The 19948-nt window shown below is 34.7% G+C and overlaps 1 protein-coding gene across 3 annotated transcripts in view; it reads right to left on the bottom strand.

The window, feature by feature from the left end:
- LOC123319422 (G-protein-signaling modulator 2) overlaps positions 1-19948 on the bottom strand; it is a 174277-nt gene that overhangs the window by 132741 nt on the left and 21588 nt on the right. For all 3 annotated transcript variants that reach the window (XM_044906394.1, XM_044906387.1, XM_044906401.1), the window contains exon 3: positions 19487-19765. In XM_044906394.1, coding sequence (XP_044762329.1) covers positions 19487-19765 — 279 coding nt within the window. The remainder of the gene's footprint in view (positions 1-19486; positions 19766-19948) is intronic.

The raw sequence follows: 19948 nt of genomic DNA, 5'->3' as shown, positions 1-19948 counted from the left end.
AGGTTTTTATTGTTTTATAAATCAACATTCAATAGGAATAATATCTTTCATAAACTAGCTGGTACTTCATGGGGTACTGATGCAGCTACTCTTCGAACGGCAGCCCTAGCTTTGGTTTTTTCAGCTGCTGAATATTGTTGCCCCGTTTGGGTTATTAGTGCTCATGTGCAAAAAATGGATGCACAGCTGAATCTGTAAAAGAACAGGTCACGGAAGTTGCATTAGTACGCTTTTCAAGTGGAATCCAGTTGAAAGCATTACTTGTGAATGCGGGGAACCAGAAGAAACTATAAATCATCTGGTTAATGTTAGAAGTGTAAATGTGATCATCCCTTACAGAAAAGTATTTATCTTTTAATAATGAAAATATGTTTCCCTTGTTCCTGGTGTTCGTTGGGTTCCTGATCTCCCGCATCTCTTGTCAGGAATGTTCTGATTGATCTGAGGTGTTTATCAAAGATGATTTCACTACAACCGAGCAGTTTGAACTTTTGGAAAGAATTCAGTTTTATAAAAATCAAAATAGATCTCTGGAACTACAACTCCAAAGAGAAAGGAATGAAAGGATATTTGTTGAGAAAACTTTCACTAGTGGACAACTCCACAAGCTGAAAACTAAAAAACAAATTCATTGGAGCAGTGAAGATGTGGTTGCAGCAATATCTCTATATGCTGGAGGCCCAAGGTCATATTGCTGAAAAAACGAGACTATCCTCTTCCTTCGGTTTCAACACTTAGAATATGGCAAACAAAATGAATTGGTTAGTTACTTTTCTTCACCTCATAGAAATTAAATAACTTCACATTGTTTTCAGGTATTTTGACGATTGTATTTAGTTTGATGGATAATACAGAACTAACAAGAATGGAAAGCTCATGTATTATTTAATGAGAGTTCATATCATTATGACAAGAAATGTGACAACTCTATCCCCCAGTATATACGTCCAGGTTGTGATGGTTCGTGGAATATGTTCAAATTGGAAACAGCCAATATTTTATGATTACGATTGCAATATAACAAAAAAATATGGTTCAAAATCATAATCATATTGGAAATTTGTTCGATTTCTATTCAAAAACTATTTTGCACAACCGGTAACAGTCGTTTCGAACAGCAAACTGTTGAAACCTTTGAAAAAGTCTCTCAGTCTCTGGTCTGGGAGAAGGGCAGGAAGATGGTGAGGAATGTCCGACCATCTACCGTCCTCGTTATACTATCGTTATTCAAAATAGACCAGAGCTAAAAACAGTTTTACTCAATCCAACTAGGATGTATACAAACGGAGTGACTCAAGCCCAGTTGCAAGGTGCAAATTACACGGGGTAAATTTTTCGTACTTTCATGGACATGTATTCTCAGTAATAAGTGGAACCCAAATCGTCCGGGTCAATTTATTGAAAAATCCGATTTTAATTTTGTTTTATATAACTCAAGATCTATAAGACAAACTGGCTCGATTTTTCGCTAAAATGAAAGCCAAATAAATATCATAAAACATTCTTTCTTTCGAACTTAATAAAAAGTAGTTAATTTTTGAAGTCTAATCTCTCCGGATCTACTAGACCTAAAGAGCTCCAATTAGGTTTCAATTGCAGAAAACGTCAGAACTTCAAAAGTTCTATAGTAGGAGTGACCTTTCTTGAAAAAACAACTTGTCACAAGTTATAACCAAAAAACTGGAACAATTCCAAATATTTGAAAGTTTTTCTTTTCCCGTGGGATTTCCAAGTTGCAAAATTGTAGCTATTAATATAACGAGATTATTATGCGATTTATAATAGTCGAGGACATTGCTCGAGCCGAGTCACCCACAATGTCCCAATCGCTAATAATCGAGTTACATTCAGAGCCTTATCGTATTATTGACATCGGCGATACAAAAATAAAAACAACAAGGTTTTATGTCATTTCAAAATGTCATCATTAAAATAAAGCAAGATTTTGATATTTCTGACGATATTTCAGCTGCAGCCAAAACTGTAAAGGTGACCGGCCACCGAATGCGAAGTTGTGCGAAGCTGGGCGTTTTCAATGCTAAATGACGAGCTGCGTCATTCGATTCGTAGCTTGTCAATTATGGCTGTATTCGGGTTCGGCTTTTGGACGGTCCGAGAATTGTTCTAATACTGCGCAAAACTTTTGCGCCCTAGTATGAAATCTCTACACTTCTTGCACTAATTTGCTCCTGACAAATTAGTGCAAGAATTCACGCAGGAGCAAATCGTTGATTTCATTTTTAATTGATTTTGTTTCAGAGATTGGGAGTGAAAGCCCTAAAAGGTTTGTAAAGAGATGCAAAATCCTCCCAAAATAAATTTCAATCGATATCTGAAACAATATAAGGAACATAACTGGATAACTGTTTGTAATAAGATCAACGATTCCAAAGGTAAAATATTTTTCCAAGAAGTTTACAAACTGTCCAGATACAGTCACGCCAAATTCCCACACTAGAAGATAATGTGAAAGAATATCAGACCGATAAGGAAAAATGTGAATTATTTGCAAGTCATTATCAAAGTACTTTCAAACTGAATGAAGATGCTAACTTTGATAAGAATCATTTTGACAGGGTGAATGCATAGTATGATAATCATTTCAACAAGACCAGAAACACAAATAATGAGATAATTGAAATTAATGAGGAAGATTACTATGAAATTCTTCATAAATCTAAAAACACCACACCTGGAGCAGACAACATCCCATGGACCATTGTCAAAGTCCTGAATGAGAGCTTCCACAAGAAACTGATAGAAATATACGAGTATTGTATAAATAACAGCATATTCCCAAAAATTTGGAAAATAGGTACCATAATAAACATACATAAACCAAATACAGATAGTAGATGAGTCGAAAATTACCGACCTATCACCCTGCTTCCAGTTCTAGGGAAATTTTATGAAAAATTAATAAAGAAATTGCTTGATCTACATATAAACAAATACATACCAAATTTTCAGTTCGGATTCACGGAGAAAAACTCAACAAACCACCCACTGTCAATTCTTATATCTAATGTTCAGAATGCAACGTTGGGAAAAGATAAGTCTGCTGCGTTATGCTTGGATATCAAAAAAGCTTTTGACAGTATGTGGCACAGAGGACTTTTATATAAGCTGAATGAAACTAATTGCCCATACTACCTAATTGAGCTATGTCAGCAATTTCTAGAAAACAGAAAACTAACAGTTAAAGTAAATAATGCTGTTTCTAATCACTTCAGTCCAGAGCAGGGCACGGCTCAAGGATCTCCACTATCAACATCAATATATAAATTTTACTGTTATGATATGACCATCAACCCATCTAGGAAACAATATGTACTACAATTTGCTGACGACACAACACTAATAGTACATGAAAAATCATTGCAAAGTTGCATACAAAGCCTGCAAGAACAAGTAAATACCGTCACACTATGGTTCCACAAATGGAGGTTGAAACCAAATCCAACTAAGTTTCAGTTTGTCATCTTTGATCACATAATCAATCCAAATTCACCATCTATTAATATCAATGGAGTTAACATAAGACCTTCGCCGACTTTAAAATATTTGGGTGTTCAAATAGACAATAGATATAATTTTAATGCCCACACAAAGATGATAAAGAAAAAGACTCCAGAGCCACATATTTTGCTAAATTGACATATAAGAAACAAGGAATCAACATCTACAATGCAGCAAAAATATATAAGACCATTTGTAGGCCATTGATTGAATATGCACACCCAATATACGCAAACTGCAAACCCAGAGCAATAAAGAATCTGCAAGTAGCAGAGACAACAGCCGTAAGAAAGATAACACGAATGCGACACCCAAACAATGTTCTCCATAATCCACCGAATCAACTCTTATACGAAAAGACAGGAATTGAACCAATAAATGAAAGAATCAAGAGACTCAATATGAAGTTTCATTTTAAACTGATAGAACAGCATGATGTAATTATACAATACCACGACGATGGAACGAATAGGACTAAAAGAAAACATCCCACACAGACTCTTCTGAAAATACCAACTAAATAATATTTTGTACGATATTATATTGTATTTTATATAAAAAAAAATGATAAATAAAACTGTAAATTTAAAAGGCTGAAGGACCCTAGGTCGATGGCCATTTGTTTCAAGACAATAAAGAACTGTTATATATATAATTATGAATTTTGGGATGAAGACTTGGTTTTTAAAAAACACTTTATTTACAATAGAGAATATTTGAATATTCTGTGTAAACTATGACTATCGACTAAGGCTCTAGATCTATTTCTTCAATGAATGCAAGGAAGAAGATGCTTTTATACAAATATCTTATCTAAAGGATGTGACTCAGCACTGCAGGTGTTCACTGCTGACTTTGCAGGCTGCAACATAGTCATATACAATACTTATGGTTAACCTTGATAAGTAACATTGAATTAATATGGGGTGCGATTACATAATTCCTCAACCCTTTGGATAAAGGTATCACCTCTTTGAGGTGTAGCTTTAAAATTATGAAAAACTTTACAAATTACCCAAATAACTGTTAAAATTATTATAAGAATCAAAATAATCATAAATGTTGATATCGATGAATTCCATTTCCAGTCTTCAATTTCATCTAGCTGGATATCTGGAATCTCTTCATCCTTGACGTTGAAGTCTTCTTTCTCTTCTTCCTTGGAGTGATTAGTAAAAAATATTGGTTTTGGTAGAACGATGTATTTTTCCTCGTTTTTAACTTGGATGGGGTAAATTTCCTTTTGATTGTTACTTATGATACACTTGGACTGAATTATAGCCATTGGCGGGGTAAAATGATACTTTGTCTGCTGTGGGCATTTTTCTTGAATTTCCAAATTATTAATCGATAAAATGTTTCCATCTTCCAATGTTTTTAAATTTGGTGCTGAGGGTGATTCTCTTCTGGGACAGCTTTCTAAATGAGTTTTCAAAACATTTTTCATGCATTCTGGAGGCCTGTCGAGGGAATCTTGATCACAGAAGTAGTCTTCCTCTACTTGATGACATTGTTTCGTGGACCATCTTAGTTCTTCGTCTCGAGTGAGCATATAGGGGTTTGTGAAAGGAAGGGACAAATTCCGTTGAGGGATATAGTAAAACTTGTATAGATTATATTTTTCCTCATAAACCGTTGGAACTGAAATTAGAAATAACAATGTTTTTTCTTTGAAAATGACTTTGGTATGACATATCTGAAAATAATCTTTTAAGTGATGCATTGGAATGATAGTATCGTTTTTGACAATTTCCGCAAATTTTGTGTAAGGGAGAATAGATTCATGCAGGATGTGCAATCTTGCAAAGCTCACTGCTGTTTGAATCTCATCCTAAATATTTTTGATGTCTTTAATTTCAAAAGTCATGAGATGCATTTGTTCAATGCGTTCTAATTGAGGTACAGTACGAAGAAATTTGAAATTTTCAGTTAATTTCTGAAATTTATTAATGTACTTATTTTTCAAGTCATTTACAATAGTAGCAATTTGTTTTTGATTCCTCATAAGTGTCTCTTCGTTTTTCTTTATACTTTCAAAATAACTTTGGTGAAGCTCTTCGTCATCAGAATCTAATGTTCCAAATAGTATCTTTGATATTTTGCCTCCAACATTAATCAATCCTCTTTTTTCTCTAATTCTCTGAGATAAAAGTTCTTCTAATGTTTTTACATTTATTAAATTTGAATGCTGTAAATACTGATAGTGTGCTGTCTGAGAAAACCCTAGTTGTTTATTTTTAAAATGATCAATCTCTTTTTGATATTTGATTATTAGGTCTTCAATTTGACTCAAATCAATATGATAAATCAATTGTATATGCCTTTTCGTAATATAGGCTTTTCCTAATAAAATTGGAAGAATATTATTTTCTAAGGGAATAATTGTGAGGTTCGTTATTAATTCTACTGCCTCGAGTATTATGAAAATAAATGTGACGTATTTCATCTTGATCTGAAACAAAATATTCAACTACTTTTTTCTTTGTTTTAAAATTTTCTTATGATAAATGTGTTTATTTTTATTATCATGAATTCTATGTGTATCGATTTCGCGAACGTCTACTTTGTTGTATACGGGATCAAGTTTACGCGTTATTGGATTTTTAATAAAAGTTGGGTTTTCATTTAATTCATGAGTACTTTGTGCTGAACGTTTTTTATTTACTTTATCTAACTTTTCGGTTGCCCTCTTTTGATTTTTCTCCAAGTGTTTCGTTATATCATTTAAATTCTCAATATAATTCTCAACGTAATTTTGAATTTTCTCGTTGTGAGTTTGTTCGATTGGTAAAGAATAATTTAGATCTGCTTTTATTATTTGCATAGGCGTTAATTCTAGGCTGGAATGATTTGAATTATTATAACTTAATAAGGCTTGTGCCAATTTACTTTGGAATGATGAGTTTTTAGATTCAATAGTTCTCATTTGTTCGATCAGGGTTGAATGGAATCTTTCTACTAGAGCATTTGAATTAGGATTGTAATTAGTAATATAATGAATTTCTATTTGATGGACTCTGCAAAAATCTTGTACTGCGCTATTTTTAAATTCAAGTCCATTGTCACAGGTTATTTTTATAGGAATGCCATAATGACTGAAAAATATTATTAATTTATCTACAATTTCTGTTCCCGTTTTCTGAAGTAAAGGGTAACACTGACCCAACCTAGAAGATGAGTCTACAATAGTATCACAATAAATGTGTGTGAAAGGTTTTGATCCTATCGGGTTTGGTTTAAACTGTAATTCAATGGGTGTTCTTTCGTACTTATTCTTTTGACAAATTTCACATGCATTAATATAATTTTGAACATCTCTATTCATATTTGGCCAATAATACTTTTTTCTCAAACTTATTAAATTTTCTCTTAAGCCACGATGAATAGTCTTGGTTTCATGATATTGTTGAATTCTCAAAAGTTGTTCTTCTTTATCTTCTATATCTTCTAGCAAAATATTTGAAATTTTGAAATTGAGGGTTTTATAATCGAATTTATTCTGTAAAATCTTTATAAAAGGTTTTCCTAATTCCTGAGACGCGAAATATATTGTGTATGACTTTTCAGGTTGTACGAATTCTTTAATAAACTGAAAAATATCTTTATCAATTGAATTAATGGACACTCTTAATCTGAGTTTATCTCCAAATAATTTAATTTTCGTAACATTAAAATTCGATGCTGTTTTGAAAATAATTTGTAATGGATAGGCATTTACGCTTCTTTCAGTGTAAGGAATTTCTAAAATGGGGTTTTCTATACCACTATGAACTGTGACATCGCTATGTATAATAACATTTCCTGTTTTTAATTCACTTAAATCTTCATTTTCTAAAACTGGCAATTCCTCATTAGGGTTAGTAAAAAGTTCAACGCATTCGTCTAGTTCATCATCTGATACGTGATTAATCAAAGAAATTTCGTCATCTTCGATTCCATTAAACTCTTCAATATACTCATTTTTTGATCTTGATAAATAATAAATACCTACATTGATTTTTGATTCGTTGAAAATATATTTGATCATATTGTAAATGCATGACCATTCTAGTCTATCTAAACCACTTGCTAATCGCGGTAATGCTAAATATTTGTCATTATTATATTCGCATAATTCTTTAAGCTTGATTAAACATTCAAAAACATTTTCATAATTAGGTTTATCAAAATAAAATTCTTTCGTTATTAAATAATAAATATTCTTATTGTCTTTTCTAATAGACGCGACTTCACCAATAGTCTTATTTTGTAGCTTTAATTCATCTACATTTCCGTATTTATTTTTAAAAATTGACGCGATATCTTTACTCATTTCTAGATCGCTAGATACACAGTGTGCAAATGAATACTTTTTTGGAGCTTTAAATAAATTACCTTCTTTTTCTTTAACATTATTTGATTCAGGAATATCATTATTTTCACTTAGTTTCAAAAAGTTTTCATACGTTTTCTCATTCTCAGATTTCCATATAATTCTACTTAATGCATCGGCATTATTCATCGATCCTTTTCTATATTTGATTTCATAATCGTATTCTTCTAACTTGATTCTCCAGCGCATTAATCTTGAATTCGGTTCTTTTAACGAAAATAGCCAAATTAATGGTTTATGATCTGTATAGATCGTGAATTTCCTTCCGTAGAGGTATGGTCGAAAATGCTTACATGACCAAACAATTGATAATAATTCTTTTTCTATCGTGCTATATCGAGTTTCAGCGGGATTTAGAGTACGACTTGCGTAGGCGATCGGAAGATCATCAGGTGGTTCTCCTCGAGATAAAACGGAACCTATCGCAAAACCTGACGCATCAGTTGTCAAAACAAAAGGCGCATTAAAATCGGGATATCTGAGTATTGGGTGATTCAATAAATTATTTTTGCATAATTCAAAGGATTCAATGTAATCAGAATTATCAATATTAATTTTTGCATTCTTCTTCAAACACATTGTCAATGGTTTAGTAATTTTCGCAAAATTGGGAATGAATTTTCTGTAGTATCCTATAAGACCAAGGAAAGATTTAATTTCCTTCTGTGTTTTAGGAATAGGATAATTTTGAATATCTTCTAATTTATTTGGATTTGGTTTGATTCCTTCAGGAGTTATTACATGACCAAGAAATTCAATTTCTGTTTTAAAGAAATGACATTTATCTAACTGAATTTTCAGATTTTCCGATGCAAGTGTTTCTAGAATATTATGGATATCAGCTAAATGCTGTTCAATAGTTTCTGAAAATATTATTATATCATCCATATTAATATAGCATATCTTTCGAATAAAATTTTTCAAAACTTCGTTCATTAATCTCTGAAAAGTTGCTGGCGCATTCTTAAGTCCGAAAGGCATTCTTAAAAACTCATAATGTCCGTTTTCGACAGTAAAAGCAGTTTTTTCAATCGAATTTTCATCCAACTCTATTTGATGAAATCCGGATGCTAAATCTAAGGTTGTAAAATATTTTTTGTTACCTAGTTTGTCTAAGATAGAGTCAATTTGGGGTAATGGGTACTTATCGTCAATAGTTTTTTCATTCAACTTTCTATAATCTATGGCCATACGCCATTTAGTTTTTCCGGATAAGTCCTGTTTTTTAGGAACAATTACTACGGGAAATGACCAAGGAGATATACTCGGTCTGATTATTTTCTTTTCTAATAAGTCTTCAATTTGGTTTTTCACCTCTTCACGATGAATATCATTGTATGCATTTAATATACGAGAGACAGGTCGATTGTTTGATGCTCTCGTAGTTTTTGAATCGTCCACGAACTATCATATTGCGTATTACTCAAATTGATATATATCTCTTGAGGACATTCTTGTGCTACTATTTGTGTAGGTCAATCGGAGTTCGGTATTGAATATTTCCGTGGTTTTCAATTAATAGGACGAAATTCTAATTTATAAGTGAACCGGAAAACTCCCTAATCAGTATCGAGCACATTTACGTTGTTGATAAGAGTTATCGTCGGCTATCTGAAAGCAGGCCAGGATTCGGTATTTTTACGATGAATTGTTTGAAGTGTTCGAAGACCCTGAGTGGTCCTACGGTTGGCTTTATGGATGCAGTAATCGTGTCCATCGTGAGTGTAGCGGTCTTAGCCCCACAGAACTGAAGGTCGTCGATTTGAAGGGTCAGCGACAGCTGAAATATTACTGCCCAGATTGCTTGAGTGGTATCAAATTAATACCAAAGCTTCTGCAGAAGATTGACTCGATGCAGGCTGAGATTGACTCTTTGAAGGACCGTATTCAGTCTCAGCAGGACGATGAAGCGATCATCGGTGAAGTTTACGAGCGCCAAAGAGGGCAAAATAATGTGATGTTCTATAACTTGCCCGAATCAGACAAACCAGATCTTGCGGAAGCCAAGGATATTTTGATGAGCTCGATTGAACGTGATATTGTCAGAGCCGTCAGGGTAGGAAAACCAAACAAAAACGGAGCTCGTGCATTGAAGGTCACTCTCCCTAGCCCGGATGATGCTCACAAAGTATTAAAAAATAAAATAAAGATTGGTAAAGCTAGGAATATATTTATAGATGCAGATCTAAGTCCCCGGCAACTTCAACATCTTCAAAAGGTCAGGAAAGAGGCGGCTGACAGGAGGAGTGGTGGAGAGGAGGTTTACATCAGGTACGTGGGTGGTGCACCCCGTGTATTTGCAAAAAACCAGTGAGTGTGTCAAAACAGAGTGAACTGCGCTGCTACTATCAGAACACCCGCGGCCTCAATACTAAGACAGCTGAATTTTTCCAGTCTTCAGCATTATCTGAATACCATCTTATAGCTATTGCTGAGACTTGGTTGCAACCCAACGTGAACAATTCCGAGCTTTTCGGTGAAAACTACCTGGTTTTTAGGAGTGATCGAAACCTGATGGCGACCGGAGTGACTAGGGGTGGTGGTGTCCTGCTCGCTGTGCGTGATGACTGTGATGCTGTTGAACTCAGTTTTCCAGATCGTGATCAGTTCCACAACATTGACATTGTCGGAGTAAAGGTGATTTTTAGGCTGAAAACTGTCTATATTTTCGTTGTATACATACCACCAAATATCAACCCGGACCAGGTGAAGAACTTACTTGAGCTTCTCGAGTCACTTCATTACCTTTATGACAGCAACTTACTTGTTATTGGAGACTTTAACCAGCCTCTTTTCACAGTCAAAGTTGAGCCTGAGCGTTCTAATAATCTGGCGATGTTAGCTTTGGGACAGTTCGTTAGCTTTTATGAATTGGTGCAGTTCAATTGTGTGACTAATGATTTTGGCCGTCTTTTGGATCTTGCATTCTCTAACTTGAATTGCAAAGTGTGCAGGGATTCTGTGCCATTTGTATCCGAGGATTGTTTCCACCCAGCTCTTGATATCTCTGTTGAAATCAAAGCACCCTCTGCGGATTTTCCCTACAACACAGAATTTGATCCACTCAACTATAACTTCAGAAAGGCAAATTTTGCCGGTCTATACTCGGACCTGGCAGATAGGAGTTGGAATTTCTTAGGTGATGTTCTGGATGTAAATGTGGCTCTTGACATTTTTTACTCTATTTTGTATGACTTGCTTGATCGCCATGTCCCTCGTTTCTCAAGTTGCAAGAAAAAATATCCACCATGGTTCAATCAGTCAATAATTCGTAAGATCAAGGAAAAGGATAAAGTGTTTCGTAAACTGAGGAAATTCAATTTGGATTCTCACAGACATCAGTTTGCTAATTTGAGAAGGCAGATCAAAAATGATATCAGGATGGCATATTCACAATATGTAAAATACTCTGAGGAGTCAATTATCAGCGATCCTTCTAAGTTTTGGTCCTTTATTCAGAAGAAGAAGGGTTGTTCGCGAATTCCTGGCATTCTGAATTATGATGGTGTGGAGCTTAGCAGTGGTGGTGATATTGTGGACGCCTTCGCTTCATTTTTTAGTAGTGTCTTTACGATCTCTGATGCACCCGTTAATTTGGACAATTTATTTACCTCAAATAGATCCAACATAGGTATTGAGTCATTCAGTGAGAGTGAGGTTATAACAGCACTAAAGAGGGTGAAAAATGACCTTACGAGCGGTAACGATGGAATTCCTGGTTTGATTATTAGAGACTGCGCTTCTGTTCTGGCGGCACCTCTCCTTACTATATTCAATAGATCACTGAAAACCAGTTGCTTTCCTGAGGTATGGAAGATATGTAAAGTTATTCCCGTCCACAAAAAAGGCAACAAAAGCAGTATTGAAAATTATAGGCCCATTACCCTACTGTCAGGTTTCGCGAAGGTCTTTGAGGTCTGTATTTATAACCGATTGTTTCCTCAAGTTCAAAACATACTTATCGAAGAACAACATGGCTTCGTACCAAAAAGATCAACCGTCACTAATCTCATAACTTTTACCCAAATAGTCTTTAATGCATTGGAGGATAAAAATCAGGTTGACACGGTTTATACAGATTTTTCGAAGGCTTTCGATAGAATGGATCACAATGTTCTTCTCTCCAAGCTGGACTCAATGGGTTTTGATGGTCGTTTGCTGCGGTTCTTACACGCATACCTCAGAGATCGTCCACAATATGTTAACTTTAGAGGTCACAGGTCCAGGAAATATTACGCTAACAGCGGTGCACCGCAGGGAAGTAACCTCGCTCCACTTTTATTTCTTCTCTTCATTAATGATATAGGCCAGAATATGAGCAGCTTCTTCTTATTATTTGCTGATGACCTTAAGATTTTCCGCATCATAAGAACCGTATACGACTGTATGCTTCTGCAAAACGATCTGAACACTTTATCCAGCTGGTGCCTGTTGAACCGACTACCCCTTAATATAGACAAGTGCAGTTTTTTCACTTTCTCTGGGAAGCACAGCTCTGTCAACTATGCCTATTCGATCAATAATACTCCGTTGAATAAGACTGATTCTTGTAAGGATCTTGGCATTTATTTCGACCAAAAACTTTCTTTTGCATATCATATTGAGATGAGTGTTTCGTCTGCGAAGAAAATGTTGGGACTTATATGCAGAAGTTGTAAAGATTTCAAGACCGAGAAAAGTTTTATCACTCTCTATGATGCGTATGTAAGGTCTCGTTTGGAGTATGGCAACCTTGTTTGGTCGCCCATTTATGCGGTTCATATACAGTCCATCGAATCGGTCCAGCGTCAGTTCATGAAGTACCTCTCGTTCAAGGTTACAGGCGTCTACCCCCAGCGTGGTACGGAGAATACAATATTGTTGAGGCGTTTCCATCTGCTTTCCCTCGAAGACAGGAGAACTTGTATATTCGTATACAAGTTGGTGAATTACCTCGTTGACTCTCCAGGCCTGTTGTCTCAGCTGAACTTTCATGTTCCTAGAGTCAATAGCAGATTTGGCCAATGTTTCTATTTGGCTACACCACGTACTAACGCTCTTCGTAGATCCCCACTTTTTTCGATGTGCAATAGATTCAATCTGTGCTGCCGAAATATGGATGCCAATTCTGTTGGTCTGTCTCGATTCAGGAGGGAATTGAAAGCGTTGCTGTTTGAGGCCCAGTAGCAGTAGTTAAGCCTCCAAAACTTTCATTCGAGAATAAATATATTTTTTTTTCTTTTGTTGAATTTGTTGTCACTTCTTATATATATATCTGTACATGTGAATATTTTGTTTTTGATTTTTTCTTTACTGTTTGTATAAATTTAAGATATTACCAGTGTCCTGTAATTGGGCCTAGAGCCTGTTTGGACAATAAAGTTATATTATATTATATTATACTATAATTAGGGTTAGGCTTGAAAACATTAATATTTTGATTTCGTTGTGGATTAGATCTTTCGAAAGTTTCACGATATGAAGGATAATGAGTTTTCACTGGCCGCTGTTGAATCTGAATCGGCTGAGACGGAAAACTTTGCTGATTATTATAAAATCTATTATTTCTCGGCTGATGATTGAACGAATAATTATTTCGGTACGTCGATTGATAATTAAATGCTTTATTCGACGATTGCACATTCTTGGTGCGACGGCTCCTATCTAATAATTCATACTGTGCCATATTGCACAGATAATCTTTCACGGCATTGACCGTTTCGTCGAAAGAAAGTGCATTATTGGTAATTAAATAGGTTCTCAATTCTACAGGGGCATTCGAAATTAACACGGTTTTACAAATTTTATGAATATTAGATTTATAAATTTGTTTTTCTGGATCAGGCATTAAATCGGCATCAATTCTGTAATTTATTCTAATTTTCATTGCAATAATTTTATCAATGAAAGCTAATAAATCTTCATTAGGTTTTTTAGTCAAAAATTGTAAATTGTGAATCAAAACGTCTAAATTAATATTATCACCGAATTTGCTATATAAAAAGTTCTTCAATAATCCCCAATTATCAGGAACATCAGATGTAGAAACCTCAGCTAGGGCTCTATCAGTCAGTTTCGATTTAACGACAGCATAACAATAATTCTTTACTATTTGATTTTCATCCGCAAACATCAATAGATATTGTTCGGAACTCTTAATGAAAGAATGAAGTTCATTTTCAATACCAGAAAATTTAGGCAAGAGTATACCAAATTTTCCAGCTAGTGACAAATCTATTCTCTCTTGTGCCATCTTATTTATTTTCTTTTTACGACCCGAAAAATGTTTTATCGACGTAATCGTGAAATATAAAAAATATTAAATATTATAAGTAATTACGGTATCAAGATAAATTATCAATATTAAAATAGTAATCGGTTTTTTCTCAATAAAGAAACTTAGGAAAAACTCTTTAGTGATCGGTTTTTTCAAAGAAACCTAGGAAAAACTTTTTGAAAATCGGTTTTTTAAAGAAACCTAGAAAAAACTATACAAGTTCACTAATTTTTTACCAGATTAGGGAAACTGGGGAGATATAGGAAATGCTCACCGATAGTCTTGAAGTCGTTGAGATCGCTACTCCGTCAATCGGACTCTCTGGTCTTCTTCCACTGGTTCTTCAGGGTGTGCTTGACTGTTGAAACCAACAGGTATCTGATCTGGAGCTGGTACACTTGACTGGCACTATTCACTCTTCTTCAGACCTGGCACAATCCCATCACCTCGTCGCCAATTATGAATTTTGGGATGAAGACTTGGTTTTTAAAAAACACTTTATTTACAATAGAGAATATTTGAATATTCTGTGTGAACTATGACTATCGACTAAGGCTCTAGATCTATTTCTTCAATCTAGAGGATCCTCTGGGAAATATGTTTGCTGCTAATCGAACTGTTATTATTACATGTCACCATAAAAAACTGCAATAATTTGATATTTGGCCATTTCTGAATCTAACGATAGTTATGAAAATGATGAGAATGGCATATTGTACAACTTGCATTCCTTTTTGTTTCATGATGACAAGCCTGTGTCCATTTCATGCCTCGATAATAATGAACTAGATACAATAGTTCCACCCTCGAATGAAAATAAAGAGGATATTTGTGTATCCCAGGCTGTGGCATATGTTTCAGGATTCCTTGTAAAAAATTGAAACAATACCATTCCTGCAGTAAATGTATGGAACTACTGAGTTCAGAAACAATGGAAATAGAACATTTGTTTGTTGTATTCAAGAAAAATTATGATAAAAAGCCACTAACTTAAGTCTCCAGACATATGATTTCAACTCTAACTGAGATACATAATTTGATTGTGTTTGTTCTTCCGCCATTTGGACATATTTCATCGATAACCCCTAAGTTGAAATTATTTTCAAAGTCGCATGTAACATTTTTCTGGTTTACATGTGAAGAACATGTGGACTCGGTTGTTCATGATTTATTGGAGTATGGTATGTATTTCTCTAATAATTGTAAGAAAGTATTACGATAATATACAATATGATATGACCACATAGAAATAAAGCCTGAATCCATCAAGTTCAGTTATTCATGTATATCAAAGTTCAGTTTTTGTGTTAAGTTTGGTCCATATTATTTATCCATTCAACCCTTTACAAGATCAGTTCCTTTATATAATGTATCCTGTACAATATTGTAATTACAGATGTTATTGTCAAATATTCCATGTTACGAGCGACTTTAGAACTGAAGGAAAGAGTGGAAATCGACAAATAGGGCGCCTTAATACTTTTCATCAAGAATTAAAAACGTTGGATATAGAGCAAAAAAAATCAAAAGTATTCACAAGAGAACAAGCCAACGACTTTGTGCGTTCTGCCATAGACGAGGAGTTTTTAATGATGAAAGTGGCTTTTTTAATTGGAATTTGATGAGCCTGTCGAACTAATGAATAGGCGAATATAACCACGGAAGATGTTTTAGAGAACAAGCTGATTGTTATTATTCCCGACTCAAAAACCCACAAGAAACGGATTTTCGCTGTGGTATCTGACGGCGAAGTCAAGGAATGCCTTTTTTGCTGTTCTGTACAATTTTTTTTGGGAATATTTTGATATATGTGAGTGAGCCAAAAAAAATGGTGGCATTTGAGAATTTTATTCAAGGGTGAACGAATGCGAAAAATTATTACAGGATTTTCGATGAATGTCATCGCAGAATAAGTTCCAGAAAATTAATTTTCCTATTTCTCATTTGACTTGTACTATACATTGTAAATGTCTCAAGGGATCAATGAATATATATTTAGTATTATATCAAATTATTAATAAATTAACAGCCATTAATACGAGCCAATTGTCCTGTTAAATGATAATTCATGTGAAATTTTTGTTTGAATAAGGTACCTCTTGCCTTGAAACTTCGTTTAATTCTTTTGACTTACATTGTTGAAGATGAGTTTTGTTGCAATCTCGAATTGGCAAGATTTTTTTCGTTTGTTGGAATTCATACAAAAAATTCGTTATTATACTAATATTTTCATCCCGAAGTAAATTCTTTCCTTCGTCAATTAAATCTATATTTTGTATACAATTTTCTAAATCATTCGTAAAGACCGGAATAGAAATATCTTTCCCAGCATAAAGAGGTAGGCTGAAGTTAGGACCTAGAGACAAGATCTTCTCGAAATTTCTTGGTAATTGAATGTTAGATATCGACTGAAATTCAATTTGGGAATGCATCTTCTAAAACTCTTCAGGGTTTTCACTCCCCGTCTGAAACAAAATCAATTAAAAAATTGAAATAATTGAGAAATTGCAATTCAGAAGATTTTTCAAGAATTCGTCTGATGAAGGAGTCTGATATAGATTCCGAAGCGTCACGAAGTGATCATTGTAAAACTCCATTTTTCGTTCATTGTCAGGCAACAATTTTTTCTATCTGATTGATCCGACAAATTAGTGCAAGAATTTACGCAGGAGCAAATCAAGAATCAAGCTTCTGATTTTTTGCTGTTTTTTTTTTATAATGTTGAAAAGTTTGTTAAAGTTATTCTTACATGAGTTGTTGAAATCAAAATAGATCTCGGCATTCACATTGAACCTTTTGTATATTCAAAATAGTTATGGAATGGAATTATGTTCAATATCAATTACCAACTACAGGGTCACTTACCTCCCGAGATCTATTTTACTTTCAACAACTTTAACGAACTTTTCAACATTATCAAAGAAAAACACCAACGAACTCAGAAACTTGTGTTATTCGTGTAATTTTTTACGTGAAGAACTTGGAATTGCAAAGATTCCATTCATGATTATACTTTCCATTACCAAGAAATATCAAGAACAACTTGTCTCTAGGCCCTAACTTCAGCCTTTTTCATGCTAAGGAAGATATTTCTATTCCGGTCATCTTGAAGGATTCAAAAAATTGAATACTAAATATAAAAAAATTTAATTGACGAAGAAAAGAATTTACTGAGGGCTAAAGTTAATAATATAATAACAAATTTTTGGTATAAATTCCAACAAACAAAAAAAATTCTTTAGGGTTTTCACTCCCAGTCTCTGAAACAAGGTCAATTAAAAAATTCAAATCATCGATTTGCTCTAGCGTAAATTTTTGCGCTGATTTGTCAGGTCCAAATCAGATGGAAAAAATGGTTGCCTGATAATGAACGAAAAACGTAACTTTAAAATGATACAACTTCGTTACGTTACTCAAGAAAGAACTCTTTCTTGAGTTCAATGATAAACAATCGGTGCTTGTACAAACGTATACTTAGTCACGTACGCACTAAATCGCGGTATTGCCGGTATTGGACGGTTGCTCACCGGCATTTTACCGGCACCGATCAGCGATCGGCGTGTGTGCCAGGTCCCGTTCCCACTCGTGGTTCACTATTGGAATTTGGACGACCGATATAAAATCGGCCGTCCAAAATCGGTGTGTGTGAAACTAGGCTAACGATTCGATCATTTCAAAGTTCCATTTTTCGTTCATTGTCAAGCAACAATTTTTTGCAAGAATTTACGCAGGAGGAAATTTCAATTTTTCGATTGATTTTATTTCAGAGACTGAGAGTAAAAACCCTAAGAATCACAGAGGAAAAGTTCTCCCAGATTAAATCCCAGAAACAAAAAAATCTTGCCCAATTCGAGATTGCTTCAACGAAGTTAAATTCTTTCTCAAGGACCATCCAGACCTGTTAGTGATGAGGTTTGACAAGAGAAACCCCACAGTGCTCATGTTAAATAGTTAATATCAGGTCGTTTGCACCGTTTGTCTAAACATCAATTATATTCTTAAGCCCGTTTGCAACAGCCGAGAATTCTCTGGAGAATTCTCTACAAAATTCTCGCAAGAAAACGGCAGAGATTATTCAGTACGCAACTGAACAGAGAATTGTGCGTATGTAACGGTACATAATTCACCGCGCATGAAATCTCGAGTAAATTTTCTAGAGAATTCTCGGCTGTTGCAAACAGGCTTAAAACAACGTTTTATTCCTTAACCGGGTTGCAGCGTTCCTAACCGTTGATTATAAAGCCCTTAAGGCGGGTTGGTGTAACTCAGTTGGATAACCAACTTTCTATTATTATTATAATAATAATTATATTATAAACAGGGACGAGGCCGTAGACTATAAATCTCATATGAAATGAAAAGAAGGACACTTCAGAAGATGAAAACCAAAAATAAAGAAACAAAATTCAGCATTCGTATACACATAGAAACTACAATAAGTCTCTCAGCGCAAACAATACTGTCTGGTAGTGAGTTCCACTCCGTTAACACGCGATTCGGTAGAAAAAACTGTCTCGCACGAGTTCGGAAAACTTAATTGTACAGCTTGTATTGGTGGACACGAAGGTGATTTTTATTTAGCGTGAAGATGTTGGCCAAGATTGCCACCAATAAAACCATGCAGAATCCGGTAAGTCACTATAAGAACTTGTTATGAGACCAATGTTTAACCTACCAAAGAAGGGTCCATCGAAAACCTGGAAGTAGTTAAGTAAACTTCCACATTGTGTACTTTGTTCATGGTTTTGTGTTGTATCCTAGCAACGAGCATTAACGTACAGTAAAAACTTCATTATCCGGACTAATTGTTGTCGTTGGGCATTCGGATAGTCGAAGGTATGGGATTATTGTACATATTATTGCAAAAATTATAATGTATAACATATTTGTTTATTTATTTAAAAAATGAATGCACACAGGTGAACAAACACCAAACACCCAAAACACCATTCACTAAGAGTAAACAGACAGTGCACACAATGCTATAAACAATATATCATACAATATATCATATTCATATATGAACCTGAAAATGAGATGAATGAGCAGTTCAATATGTTCCATACCATATATTTAAACCTTTCTGATATACAAAATGGTAGCCCTCTCGTTCTTAGGAAAAAGCGCGTTGGAACCTAGCTCGCTCTAGAGCTACAAAGTGTCGATGAATTTTCGCTTAATTCCGACGCTTTTCAAGAAAGACGTATGCACGTGTAAATGAGGTTGTACTGAACAGGGGTGGGGTGTGCACAGGGAACAACAACTAAATCTTAAGCTTTCCCTGCACAGTCAATCATTTATTTTTAGTGTGACCAAAAAATTATGAGATAAATACTCACTCGTAATATTCCACTGCCTGATGGAGACAAGACTTCACATCCTCTGAAAATTCTCCAGGATCCTTCTGTCCGACTCTGCCAATATGTTTTCCTTTCGCATGATAAACATTCCCCAAATTATAGAGAGCTCTCCCTTCACTAAGTTTATCGTTCAGTTGCCTAGATAACTCTAAATGGCGCTTACAGCATATGACGGCTTCATCGAAACGACCCATTACTTTTAGCGTATTTCCCAGATTGCCGGATGATTTAGCTTCTCCAAGTTTATCGCCCATAGTCCTAGAATACAATACTGAAGAAGTAAAATTTTTGCTGCGGTGGAGGAAAGAATATCACAGTTTTTACAGGAAGAATGACATAAAAAATAATTTTTTTTTCAGTTGAGAAGATATCGTGCCAGAGCATCGTGGTCAAACAATGGTCCACGGGCTCCGACACCTTTCCTTATTACCGAAGTTTCTA

This window comes from Coccinella septempunctata, chromosome 1 (genome assembly GCF_907165205.1).
Source record: "Coccinella septempunctata chromosome 1, icCocSept1.1, whole genome shotgun sequence".
Classification (NCBI taxonomy): Eukaryota; Metazoa; Arthropoda; class Insecta; order Coleoptera; family Coccinellidae; genus Coccinella; species Coccinella septempunctata.
The sequence above is the reverse complement of the archived record's forward strand: the minus strand, read 5'-3'. Positions and strand labels throughout refer to the sequence as shown.